Source organism: Diabrotica virgifera, chromosome 5 (genome assembly GCF_917563875.1).
Source record: "Diabrotica virgifera virgifera chromosome 5, PGI_DIABVI_V3a".
NCBI classification, from domain to species: domain Eukaryota; kingdom Metazoa; phylum Arthropoda; class Insecta; order Coleoptera; family Chrysomelidae; genus Diabrotica; species Diabrotica virgifera.
Window position 1 is genome coordinate 246,892,036 of NC_065447.1, and position 13,750 is coordinate 246,905,785.

At 32.1% G+C, this 13,750-nt stretch overlaps 1 protein-coding gene across 2 annotated transcripts; it reads right to left on the reverse strand.

The window, feature by feature from the left end:
• Positions 1-231: 231 nt before the first annotated feature.
• LOC126884769 (ATP synthase lipid-binding protein, mitochondrial) lies at positions 232-13,750 on the reverse strand. 2 transcript variants are annotated; one of them, XM_050650987.1, is made up of 4 exons: positions 13,569-13,750; positions 13,071-13,150; positions 9,795-10,002; positions 232-788 (listed from the first exon to the last, which is right to left on the reverse strand). In XM_050650987.1, the coding sequence occupies exons 2-4, from the start codon at positions 13,113-13,115 to the stop codon at positions 625-627; spliced, it is 417 nt and encodes a 138-aa protein (XP_050506944.1). In that variant the 5' UTR covers positions 13,116-13,150; positions 13,569-13,750; the 3' UTR covers positions 232-624. The 2 variants fall into 2 exon arrangements, with proteins under 2 accessions (XP_050506944.1, XP_050506946.1); XM_050650989.1 differs by having other exon boundaries at positions 13,512-13,609.

Sequence of the window (13,750 nt, forward strand, 5' to 3'; positions counted from 1 at the left end):
GAATCGTGACGCATGGGAAAAGTTATAGTGGATAATAGATGTTTTTATGGACTTCATTGTTTAATAAAATTTCATTTTTAGCAAAATGTTTTTTAGTTCTCTTTCTATCGTACTAACCCCAAAAAAATATATTTTAAGCAAATAGTAAAACTGGTCAAAAATATTAAATTTTAAGTATCTTTCTTTATTGCTATTTTAATTGAATCCAGTATAGTAAAAAGTAGGTATAAATAAAATGAAAACAATTTATTATCCTTAAAAATAATTGATAACAGCTCTGATCGTATATATAACGGAGTTTTATAAAAAAAGAATAATGCTTATAGAGGACTAAGGATTGTATAATAAAATTTCTAACAATGTACAATAGGTTTACTGCTTCCATTTTCCTAGAAAACACACATGACAGACTCTAATAAATACATGCCAATCTTCGTTGAAAGTAAGCCCAAATTCTCTCGATGTTAGTAGAAATGAAAAGAATTGGACACATATTCATCCAGAGCGCGCACATTAAATTAATAAAAGTCCTATTGAATTTTATTTAAGTTAAAAATATGAGTTACATGGTGTTGACGTAACGAACGGTGGAATAAGATGATGTTGCCCGTAAAGGCCGATTATTTAGAAGGCGAACAATAACAAGAACGCCATCATAAGACAGAAGAGACCCATAGCTTCGGACAAGGCGAACCCTAAGATGGCGTATGAGAAGAGTTGTTGTTTTAGGCTAGGGTTTCTGGCGTAACCGATGATGAGTGAACCGAACACTGTTCCAATACCAGCTCCTGAAACAATAAAAAATAATTTAGATATTTTACAACTTTTAATTACAAGAACAATACATTTTACAATAAATAGAAGCTCCATATTATAAAAATAAATATTTAAAAAAATAACATTGAAAATAAAACAATTAAATTGCGATGAGAATGGAATTGAATAAGAATTCATAAAGAATTTACTAACATACTTCAAACATATCTGGTCTCATAAATAACCTCCTTTGCCTATTGAGGCGCTACAATCTAAAAAAAAAACATTGGTTCTAGAAAGTCTAATTTTTTTTTAGACTCAATTGTCCAATTTTAGCGCGATGTGGCCATTACTATATTTTTTACAGCTGCATAATGTTGGATTGTTTGAAAAACTGACATATATAATGGATATCAAGTTTTTTAAAGGATCGAAAACAAAGGGTGCAACTATTTAATTTCCTATCTGAATCATTTGAGGTTTTATCAGGTGTCCCCCAAGTAGGCCACTGTTCACCATTACTATTTAATCTCTTTATAAATGATATTTCTGTTAATCTTGAATCATCAGTTTTACTTTTTGCAGATGACTTAAAGTTATATAGATGTATAAAATTTGTAGCTGACATACATATATTGCAAAAGGATATTGACAGGTTATGGGACTGGAGTATACAGAATAATCTTACATTAAATATCGATAAATGCTATTATATCAGTTTTTTTAGGGGGAATAAACAATATGACTATCTTATGAATAATGTTAACTTAAGATATAAAAATCAAGTTAGAGACCTGGGCATCACTTTTAATGAAAGCAATAATTTCAATGACCATATTTCATAGATTATATTGAAAGGTCTTAAACTTCTTGGATTTACATTAAGAAACTGTAGCGAGTTCCCAATTGATGTAACGAAAGTTGTGTATTGTTCTCTTGTACGCTCTCAGAATATGGCACGCTAGTCTGGTATCATATGTATGACCAGTATATCAATTCCATTGAGAAAGTTCAGAATAAGTTTCTTAGGTATTGCAGTTACAAAATGGGAATTCCAGTTGCAAATACAGACGAAAAAGTAATTTTAGATAGATTACATCTAACAACACTTTTATAACAGACGAATTCAGTTTGATTCTGTATTTATTTATAAATTATTAAATAATTTAATTCAATGTCCGGAACTTTTAAGTAAAATAAGCTTCAATAATCCACAGCATAGACTAAGATCTTTTGAACTTTTTCATATAAACTTCCATGCTACCAATTATGCGCCTGCAATAATCCATTTGATAGGGCCTTAAGATTTTTAAATAGTCACTGTGATATAGATCCTTTTAATTTAAGTTTAAATCAATTTAAAACCATGATTTATAGTAAACTCTAGAATTATTTCTAAGTATTGTATTTTAAAGTGTAGTTGTAAGATAAATTAGATTAAAAATATAATGTTATTATAATGCTGTAATGGGGTGATCCCGTCTATTTAATAAATAAAATAAAAAATAAAATATATGGACAAAAACGATTTTTGATGTGCCATTAACCATTATCTGACATGTAAAACGGCAAATATGAGACTAATGCTCTTTCTCTGTCAAATTTTGGTTCTGTGAATTTTTTAATGACTATATAGTTACATTTGATGAACCACTTACTGGACGGCCCACTGATGAAGATACAGCAAAAAATGTGAGGGAGTCCACGAAGAGGCTCTAGCCGGTCGTAAAGTAAAGGTATGCAAATTGGTAGAAGCCACAAGAATTAGTAAAGAGCGCACTGGTCATATTTTTAACTAAGCTTTGGATATGAAAAAATTATTCTGCCGATAGGTGCCGCTTTTACTGACCGTAAACATAATCGTGTGACCACTTCTCAGCAGTGTTTGGACTTTTATGAAGTGCAATCCTTCAGCCTTTTGGCATTGATTGGTAACTGTTAAAAAAACCTAGATCTACTAGTATGCACCAGAGAACTGAATGAATGCAGGGCAGTGGAATGAAGCTGGCAAATGTACTCTGAAGCAGCCAAGAGTTTATCAATGGGCCAGAAGGGTCATGGACACTGTATTTTGCGATTTCAAAGGCATAATTTTAATAAGCTACCTTGAAAAGGTAACTAACAGTAGTTTATTATTGTACTTTATTGGACAAACTTAAGGAACAAAATAGAGTGTTGTTTCTCAGAGACAATGACACGACAATGTACAGACTCAATGGCAACATTCATGAGTTGGAATTGCCTTCTTATGTGGTTTATTCTCCTGACTTGGCCCTTGGCCCCCTCCGTTTATTATGTGTTACCAAATCTGAAAAGATTGCTTGTAAATAAAAAATTGAAAAAGCTTGAATGAAGAGATAATCGTTTTGATAAAGGCAAGCGACAGAGAAGTGGTGACAGAACATGTTCAGAGGGGTAAAGCATTTCTAGGCTCTATGATCAAAAAGAATTGTGCGAAGGAGTGGAAAGTAAATGACTCCATGTTTGAGCATGTGGTGATTGGTTTGTTTATCACGATAATATTATGCTGGTACATTCACTGATCATTGTGCAACTGTTTTTGGCAAAATGGTAGCTAAAATAGGGATTACTTTATCTTTGAGTCAAATAAGAATAAATATTACTATAAATTAAAATCAGATACTTTTGGGGCCTACCTCATAGATACCTGCAAAGTTTAACCCATTTGCTGCCGATCGAAGAGGATAGAACTCAGCTAGGAGCCATTCTGTTGAACGGTACCTGACTGAAGTAACCATGTCACTTGCTGGCATATGAACGGCCCCGGACTGAAGTAACCATATCACATGCTGGCACGTGATCGGCAGCGAATTGGTTAAATGAAGTGTGTTCATGGTTTCAACTATTTTCTGCATGATTTCTCATAAATAACTTTTCTTTTCATATATTTGTTCTTTGATTGTCACTTCTTCCATGATTTTGGTTTGATATTGATTTTTTTGGTGGTCTTAACCATTCCATTAGCATTCTTATGAGTATGCCTGCTCTCTAACAAATTTTTTTATAGGCTTACAGAATTTTTCTATAGACCCACATTTCGAAGACTTTGATCATCTATTGTTGCTTTTGAGACTCCACGTTTCAGCTGTGTATGTAGCAGTAGGAAAAATAAAGCCATTGATCAACCTGAGCATAGTATTTGTTGTTATCGTTTGGTCGTTCTATAATTTAATTAATTTAGCTGTCACTGTTCGGGCCATTTTTCCAAACATTATTTTTTTTAATTTGTATATATTTATTAGACTTATTTATCATCTATATTAATTAAAAAATTTACTGTAATGTGTACAAACGTACCATTTTTTTTAAACAACTCATAACATTCTAGTAATACTTTATTAATTAAACATCGATTCAATAAAAAAAATAGTAAATTTATTTCTTAAAACTAGTAAATCTAAAGGGCGAACAACATTAAGAAAGCTATCATTAGGCAAAATAAGCCCATGGCTTCGGAAAGGGCAAATCCAAGGATGGCATAGGAAAATAATTGTTGTTTCAGGGAGGGGTTTCTAGCATATCCAATAATTAAACAACCAAACACAGCTCCAATACCAATACCTAAAATCATTCCATTCTTTTAAAACAATGATTATCATCAAAAAATTACAACACCTCTATGAGTAATTAAAAAATATAAGAATGTACGAAATCTCTTAACTTAAGAAGTATTGTTCTGTAAAAAGCAAAAGTAGTCTTTACTAAAGTAAAGTACTAATAAAGTAAAGGAGAAGCATAGACAAGAGGAGAAAGGGAAAAAGAAAAAGTGTAGACAAAAAAATAAAGACGCAAAGGAGAAGTGTGAACAAGAGAAAGGAAAAAATGAAGAAGCATAGGCAAGAAAATAAAGAGACAAAGAAGTGTAGACAAGAAGAGACAGAGACTTAGAAAAGTAGATGTAGAAATCATAAATAGTTTATGTCACATTCATGAAAATTTTAAGTTAGTGCAAGTCAAATTACTAGTAGAACAGAAAAATTAGTTACAGTGGAACCTCGATTATCCGTCAGGGCACCGGACCAAGGATATGACAGATAATCAAAAGGACGGTTAACAGAACATTAAAAAAAAAATAAAAATTTATAGTACAACTCTAAAATTTTATTTGTATGCTTTGTTTGACAATATAAGAGGGGTTTGTGTTTATACAGTCAAATCAATTTGGATAAAATCCAATGGAAATTTTTCAATTGTTGTACTGTTGCTTCACATTTTGCAACGGCTGAATTTCTTAATCGGCGTAAGATCATACAATCTATTTTATTGGCTTCTTTATCTCGAGTAGTCGAGAATGCCACTCGATGAATTGTTGCATGTGTGACGCAGCTTTTCTAGCTTATTTACGCAAATTTGACAATGGCATCGTCGACATCGCCACCATCAAATTCCAAGTCTGTGTCAGCTTCTCAATCTGTTTCATCCACCTCTGTTGCCATTTCATTGATCATCTGTCATAAATCGATAGCTGTTTGCCTCCTCATCAAAAATAAACAATTCGTTTGACTTATGCAATGCTCAAACAAAATGAATTGACTCAATTTTTGCTTATGTAGTCAATACAACTTATGTACGGACCCTGGCGGTTAACAGAGGTGACGGTTAATGGAGAGACAGATAATCGAGGTTCCACTGTATTTAACTCAAAAAGATCATAACTTTGTATTAGAGTAAAGTGGTAAATGACGTATGTTGCATTCATTTGGCATAAACCATGCAAATCAGTAAATTTATTTGTAGATTAATTGCTGATTTCTTCATCGACCTTTTTCATTTTTTATATATATATACAGGGTGTCCCAGACTAATTTACCCACGCTATATCTCTTAAACGAATAGAGATTTTTGAATGGGACAAAAAGTGGTATATTCTACTTGTAATACACTTTAATATGGCATAGAAAAAAATCATCCCCTAAATATTCATCCCTTAGTTACAACCCCTAACTTAAATTTTTTTAATAGCACCCTGTATATATTTTTTATAGTTTTGGATGTGGTCTTCTATCGTCTATTCAACACATTTTTTGAAAATAAAATTGGTTCGTAAATAACCAAGAAAATATCAGTTTAGTTTTGTTAATTATGTGTTCCAGACTAATTTATCCAGGCTATATTTCTTAAATGAATAGAGATTTTCGAATGGGACAAAAACTGATCTATTACATTTGTAATACACTTTAAAATGGCGTAGAAAAAAATTATCAGCTAAATATTCATCCCTTAGTGACAACCCTAACTTTATTTTTTTTAATAGCACCCTGTAAGTTAGGGATGAATATTTAGGGGATGATTTTTTTCTACACCATATGAAAGTGTATTACAAATGTAATAGATCAGTTTTTTCCCATTCGAAAATCTCTATTCGTTTAAGAAATATAGCCTGGATAAATTAGTCTGGGACGCATAATTAACAAAACTAAACTGATATTTTCTTGGTTATTTACAAACCGATTTTATTTTTAAAAAATGTGTTGAATAGACGATAGAAGACCACATCCAAAACTATATAAAAATATACAGGGTGCTATTAAAAAAATTACAAGTTAGGGGTTGTAACTAAGGGATGAATATTTAGGGGATGATTTTTTTCTACGCCATATTAAAGTGTATTACAAGTAGAATATACCACTTTTGGCCCATTCGAAAATCTCTATTCGTTTAAGAGATATAGCGTGGGTGAATTAGTCTAGGACACCCTGTATAATCAAATTCCCTTCTACCATATTGGTGTCGGTATTTCAATAATAACTTAGATATTGTGTATAAATTTACGCCACTGACTTCTATTTTGTGCCAAGACTTTTGCTTCTTTCCAGGATTTGCCTCGCTTTTGTAGAACTTTTCCAATAGTTTGGTCCCATGTTTCTCTTGGTCTTCCTCTCTTCCTCTTGATATTTACTCTCGCTTCCCTAGTCTTTGTAAATGTCCCCACCAGCTGATTTGTCTTTTTTCTATGAATTCTAAGATTGATTCCACCTCCAGATCCTCTCTTATCTGCTCATTTCTTACCCTGTCAAGTCTTGTGACTCCTCTCGCTCTTCTTAGGTACTTCATTTCCGTCGCTTGTATTCTGCTTTTCTGCCTCTCTGTTAATGTCCACGATTCGCAACAGAAGGTGAGTATGGGTCTATATATTGCCTTAAATACTTTCATTTTTGTACTTTGCGCTATTTCCTTTTCTCCTATAAAAGTGGTGTTCATTGCATAATATGAATTTATTGCTTTCTCTAGACGTTTATCGATTTCTAAACCTTGTTGACCTGAATCTTCAATTTTTACACCCAGGTATTCGAAGCATTTAACTTGTTGTATATGTATACCATTGATCTGAATACTCACGTTTTCTTTAGTTTCTGCTACTACCATTACTTTTGTTTTTGTTAGGTTTAGTTTCATGCGATCTTCTAATATTTCATTCCACGTTTGTAAGTTTTCTTGTAGGTCCTTTTCTTTTGCTGCCATTATAACGATGTCATCTGCAAAAGCACATTCTGATATTTCAATTGGTTGCAAATTTTTGTATACAAATAGGTGTTTTGTTTTCTGACTACATTTTTTAATTATTTCGTCCATAAAAAAGTAAACAATGTTGGACTTAGTCCTCCTTCCTGTCTTAGACCATCTTTTGTTATAAAATTTTCTGACTTGAGGTTTCTAGTTATAACACAATTCGTCGTATTTAATTTTTTATAAATTGTTAATTTGTAATTATTAAGGACCTGGCAGGTCCTTATTGAAAATGTGTTCTAGGCTGGACTGTTGCAAGACTAGTCGTGAAATTGGTACATAGGTCCTTTTTGACATAAACCCATAGAAAACCATATTGAGTTTCTGAGTAATAGTGGTTTTTTACCCAATAATTATGGCATTTCTTTTTCTTGAAGGAAAAATCCTAGGTTTTAAAAGTGTGCATATGACTCTTGTGTGATACAACAAAGATTATTCTTGAATTTGAGATCAATAGAGCTTACTCTTGGTAACTATTTTCTCTTGAATAAAAACTTTAAACTTGATGAATTGTTTTGCATTGATCTAAAGATGAACTTGAGTGAATTTGTCACAAAATTTTGTCTCCCATCTTGTTTTTAATGTTTTTAAAGGATCATCATGTCATTTCTGATGGAATGTTTGCTGCTCTTACTTAGAGCTCTCTGATTTGGTTATTGTGGTGAATCACTCCACATTCTTGTACATTGTCAAAGTTTGTTGTATGACTTAGCTTTTGTTATCATTTTCTTCCATTCATTTTGATCTGTGTACAGTTCCCTTCAGTTTCTCACTTCCAGGATTATATTTCTTATGACCTGGTCCTCCCTTCTCTCTCTGCTTCTTACCCTTGGTCTTTTAGTTTCTGGCTTTCATCTATGACCTTCTTTATCAGTAGGTCATTTTTCCTTCTCTCTATGTGTACCAGCAATCTGTCTCTACGCTTTAACTACATCTTCTCCCTTCATCATGTCTTTTGGTTCCTGCTTCATTTTTCTTCTCATTTATCTGTTTTCCATTCTTTTCGGGCCCATAATTCTTCTATTTTAATTTTTTGAATGATAATTACCTGTTATTAAAAATAGAAAGTTAAGTCAATCTCTTTTTTTCTTATTATTTTTGCCCAGGAGAGGTCTCATGAGTTTTGAAACTTAATAAATGGTTTCCTCTTAGCGTATAGAAGAATCCTATTGAATTTAAAGCAGTAGATCTTATGAGTAGGATTCAATTATCACTAGAATCAAAATAAAGCACAAAAAATGCCCAGTATATTCTGAAATTCAGTGAAATTAAATATTTTTGTGAATACAGAAATTTTTACCAGGTCTGTCTAAATAAATTGTAACTTTTATGAACATTTGTCAAAGTGCAACATTAATTTTTATCTCATAATTATCTTTGGCTAGACAATCCTTTGTGGAATCCTGCTCTAGATTAATCACCATTCTGTTCAGTATCTGGCAGGGTTGGTAGTTTTAAACCAACATGCTTAAAACCTTGGTTTAAATCTGGTTTTTTTATTTTTATTGAGCCTCCAAACTGGTGGTTTTATTTAAAGTTTTTACTACAGCTGCCGCAAATCAAGAAAATTAAGATAAATAAATTCTATTTTTTACTTTCGAACTTAGTTATCTTGAATATTATTACGTTTGAAGATGTTTTTTTTGTTATATTAATTTTGTGTGTGTGTAAATAAAAATAAAAGTTGTCTTAATAATTTTTTTCATTGATTACTACTATTATTTTTTAACATAATTTATTCATTTTTAAAGTATTTAGGCTTATTATACTTTGTATCAAATAAACCTGGTTTAAACCAAATAAACCTGGTTTAAACCAAAAAACCTGGTTTTTTTGGTTTTTTCAAAAAACCTTGGTTTTTGTCAACCTTGGTATCTGGAGATCTGTTACCATCTTCTGATTATCTGAACTTATCTCACAACCTAATTCATGATCAGCATCTACTTGTTTTTCTTACAAGTGTTTCTGTAGTCTTTTTTTTCAACTTATTTCTGCAAACTATTGCTTTTTTATTTACATTATTTGTATAATCACAGATGAGAATTTCTGTCTTTCGAAGGTTTCATCTTGCTATGTATATTTTTACTAGAAACTGATTTAATTCACGTATTTTTAAAACTCCTGATATGTATTAATTACAAATATTAACTGTTGCATCATGGGGAATTCCTGAGAGTTGAATTTGACCATATAATTTAATATTTATTATCAAAATTTCTTATTTTTTCTCTTCTATTGTTTGACAATAATTTACTATAAGTTTCAAGCTTTTCAGCAATGACAAATCTTTTTTTTGCACTTTTTGCCATGTTATTATGTCCATATGAGCCAAATCTTTAACATGTCTCTTACAGTCTCCTTGTGAATTTCGTCTACTTTTGAATTCCCATTTTATGAGCCCAACTAGACAAAAACCTTGCATTTTATTGCATATTAATGATATAAAATAATCACAAAGATGACAAACTGACAAAACATTATATTTGGACCCTCTTTTCCCTTTTACATACCTGATCCAGCTACTCCAACTGTGGCAGCACCAGCACCAATGAATTTAGCTGCAGAGTCAATGTCTCTGCTGACTGGTGTAGTTTGGAAACTGCGGATAGCGGGGAGGAGGGTAGGTTGCTTGTGTTGTTGCACATTCTGTACCTGTATTTGACTTTGGTTTACTACACTGCTCAGTGGCCTCAAGTATTGTTTTGTGTTGGCAACGAGCTGAAACAAAAAAAATTAGGTTAGAATATTACTATAATTTGATGCTTTGTACAATGTAGTGATGTAACGAATGTCATTTGTTGAACATTCGCGAATATCTGCTACCGACATTTGCAAATGCGGATGCGAATACTCAGTTTTTTTTTTTAAATTTGTTTCTATTTTTGTAATGTTTCCTAAATTTATAATGAAAAGTTAATTGATATTTAGTGTAGATCAATCTGAATCTTAAGCTTTATTACATATTACACCAAATAATGAAAGAAAGTGAAGGCTGATAATGTGATTTTATTTTATTTTTAAGGTTATTTTTCCACTCTTCTCGGTTTAGTGCTAATGCTGTCGATCTGTTCCCGGCGCATCTTTTAGGTCATTCGACCATCTCCTTGAATCTGTGGTCTGCCCCATCCTCTTTTGTAGTCCCAAGGTCTCCAGTGAGTTATCGTTTCATTCCATCTTCCGTCTCTTTGTCTGCTGTTGTGTCCTGCAATTTCCATTTGAGTAGCTGCATGTTTGAGGTTAAGTTACCATTTCTTAATAAAAAAAGATGAGAAGTGAATAGATTTTGATTTTATTAACCTAATATTATCTTAAAATTATTTTTTTTCTGGTTTTCATATTCGCAAAACATTCGCACAAATTTCGTGAGTGCGAATATGCAAAAACATGCAAATATTCACAAAGGCGAATAAAATATTTGTTACATCACTAGTACAATGATAAAAATAAGATAATCGGAACAAATAAGACATTTACTATGAAAGGAGATTCTTGAAGTAAATAGCTGATGCTCACTGACACTCAAAAATAAAAATCTTAAATAGTCTTTCTCAAAAATAAAAAAAAAACTAATATTTCATATAGACATTAAGCTTTTTACTTATTATGATAAAAACTGTCCATAAAAGTAGTAGAGATGAAACAAGCATAATGATTTAGACATATGTTCGAAATCAGTTATGAATATGATCAAAAGGGTATAGAGACCTAAGAATAGAAAAGAAAAAATATTCTTGATCTATGACGAATGTTGGCAATTATTCTAGTAATCCTTTTATTATCTGGGGCAGCTCATATATGAGACACATCGATTTTTCGCATAGACCAATATGTCACCCTTGAGACAGGGATAGCACAGTACATAATGACAATTTAAATAGCCGGTCTGAGGATGTAACTTAAATACCTCCTCGGTAGCAAATGTATCAGCCAGGATGTGCTTCCTCTTCCTGGGCCTAGCTGTTCAAATATTTTTCCTTGTAGCAGGACATGTCTAGATTCATTTTGCATGTGTCTGAAGTATTCTGAAGTTTCGAAATTTAATGGGGATCAGTACCTCTTGGTTCTTTTTATTCTTCTGAGGACCTCGTTAATTATGACTAGGTCAGTCCATAGGATTTTAGGTATTCTCCGATATAGCTAGATCTCAAATGCTTCCAGTCTTCTAAACATATCTTCGTTCAAGGTCCATGATTCAACACCATACAAAGAACAGAGAAGATGTAGCATTGCAGCATTCCTACTTTCATACCAAGAGAGAGGTTGTGTCTCTTGAAGAAGGCCTGCATCGAGTTGAAACTGAATCTAGCTTTTTGTGATGCACTCTTATCCCTGGGTTTTAATTCATTCTTCATTAGTTATGGTGCTGAGGTAGTTGTAGTGTGTCACTTTCTACAGGAGTGCAGTTGACGTGATGTAGAGTAAAGTCTACATAAAAAATATAAGGAGAAAAATGGTGACAGATATGTTGAAAATAAGTAAGAAAAAGGCGTAAGACAGAATAACAGTGAATACAGTAGAACCCCGCAAATTCGAACCCCGCGAATCCGAACTTTCGGCAAATCCGAACCAACGGAAAGTGAAAAAAATTTTAAAATTCAAGAGAAAAACTTAAAAACTTGTTTATTATACAGAGTAAAGCCAGAAAATTGGACAATGTAGGATTACCTACTAGGACTTTGACATTTAAAATTTGTTAAAAATAAATATTATACTTTAATATATAGGTTTATAAAGTGTTTATAAAGGTTAAACACAAACTTACTTTGGTTCTCTCGTAGTCAACTTGAGTCCAAAAATATTGTCCACACTCTTGCGAGAACGTTTGGCTACTCAAAATCACAATGAAAGCTTTGAACTACTAGTTAAGGCTAACTTTCGGATAATCCGAACTTTTCGAAATCCGAACAGGCTGTCCCCCCAATTAATTCGAATTTGCGGGGTTCTACTGTACTTCGTCCATATGACAATGGTATCAGATATACAAAAATACAAACCATCATCTAGCCAAAGGTCTAGCTAGATCAATGCTAATTACACTGATTTGAAAATCGTTCAAAAAAGGAAAAGGTTTTAAACATTATCATGTTAAAGCTGTATGGAAAGATAAAACAGATACAAGAAGAAATGAAAAGAAACATTAACATTTAAAATTATATAACATCTCATAGATAAAGTGATTATAGTATTGGACATTGAGAACAATAAAAAATGAGCAAAAATTATCAGTTAAGGCTTATCAAGATTTGGTCATTTTTCATTATATAAGGTTACTGTTTTTATCTCTGGAGGTCTGGAGCTGATTATTAAACTACTCTTACATAACCCTAGTTTTTTACAGCCTTTTTTTTGTTAGCACCAAAAACTATAATAAAAGAACTGGAATTGAATACTGTAAGAATGAATTACATTCATTGTAACATTGTCCTTCGACTGGAGTACTTAGGTCATATTATATTCACAAAAAAATTATACAAATGTGAATAAAAAGATAAGAAACAACTTGCTTCAATGAGAACTCAAGGGAATAGGTACTTCATTGTGTAATAAGTTAACTCAAGATCACAGGATTACAGAAAATGTGTAAAACTCAAAACTTTTACAGAAAAACAATGCAAAGATTGTTCCAAAGGCACCCAGGAACAGTTCTAGTTGTAAATTAAGCACCTAATATGAGTAGTACTTAAGAAAATCGACTAAAACTTAATCCAATATCCAGCCTATGGAGTTACATAATAGTTGATGTTTAAAGGTCTTAAGTTTTTATAATTAATATATTTTATACTTACTGCGCTTCTGGTGGCAGGGGCAATCAGTCTAGCACAGGCAAACATTTTTGTATTTTATATCACGTCCGCTATCTACAAGCCTAAAAAGAAGTATAATATAAGAAAATGGCAGCCGAGTACATCTGTCAAAGTCATAGGAGATACGTAAAGTTCAGCATTACGTAACTCAAATTAAGGATTAAGCAGAAAGTGTACTTAAAAACTAAGTGAAATAAACATTAACAGTACATTAATTGGTTATTAAATGCTTTCTAATTGTCTTTAATAACTTATTTGTTATGGAAAAGTAGGTATCCTAAGAACTGGAAATGGCCGGGTTGTACAAAGTCGACTTGGATTTACGTAAGAGGTATATCCAAGAAAATAACGAAATTAGACAAATTACTATAAAAATTTGAACAAGAAGATATAAACATTTCACATATTGTTAAAAATACCTACTTTTTCGGCACCGATGACACTTAAATTAAGGAAAAACTTTGGAATTAGAAAACTTACCAAAGAACAGTGTAGTGAATTACGCGAACTTATCGGAACTGCAATAGCCGCCCAATCGAATGAAAGAGAACGACTATTAAACCCTTGGAGTATGCGCATTAGAGAAAGAGCATGCGCACTTAACATTTGTACAGTGTTGCCAAATAATATAACCTTTTTTCTAAAGTATTTTACGCTAAAGG

What these genes read in the sequence shown, in the direction of transcription:
- LOC126884769 (XM_050650987.1), bottom strand. Translation starts at nt 13,115, where the DNA reads ATGTTTGCCTGTGCTAGACTGATTGCCCCTGCCACCAGAAGCGCA. An exon ending in CCCCTGCCACCAGAAGCGCA is followed by an intron (nt 10,003 to 13,070) that starts GTAAGTATAAAA and finishes TTTTTGTTTCAG; the next exon opens with CTCGTTGCCAACACAAAACA. An exon ending in AGTTGGAGTAGCTGGATCAG is followed by an intron (nt 789 to 9,794) that starts GTATGTAAAAGG and finishes TTATTGTTTCAG; the next exon opens with GAGCTGGTATTGGAACAGTG.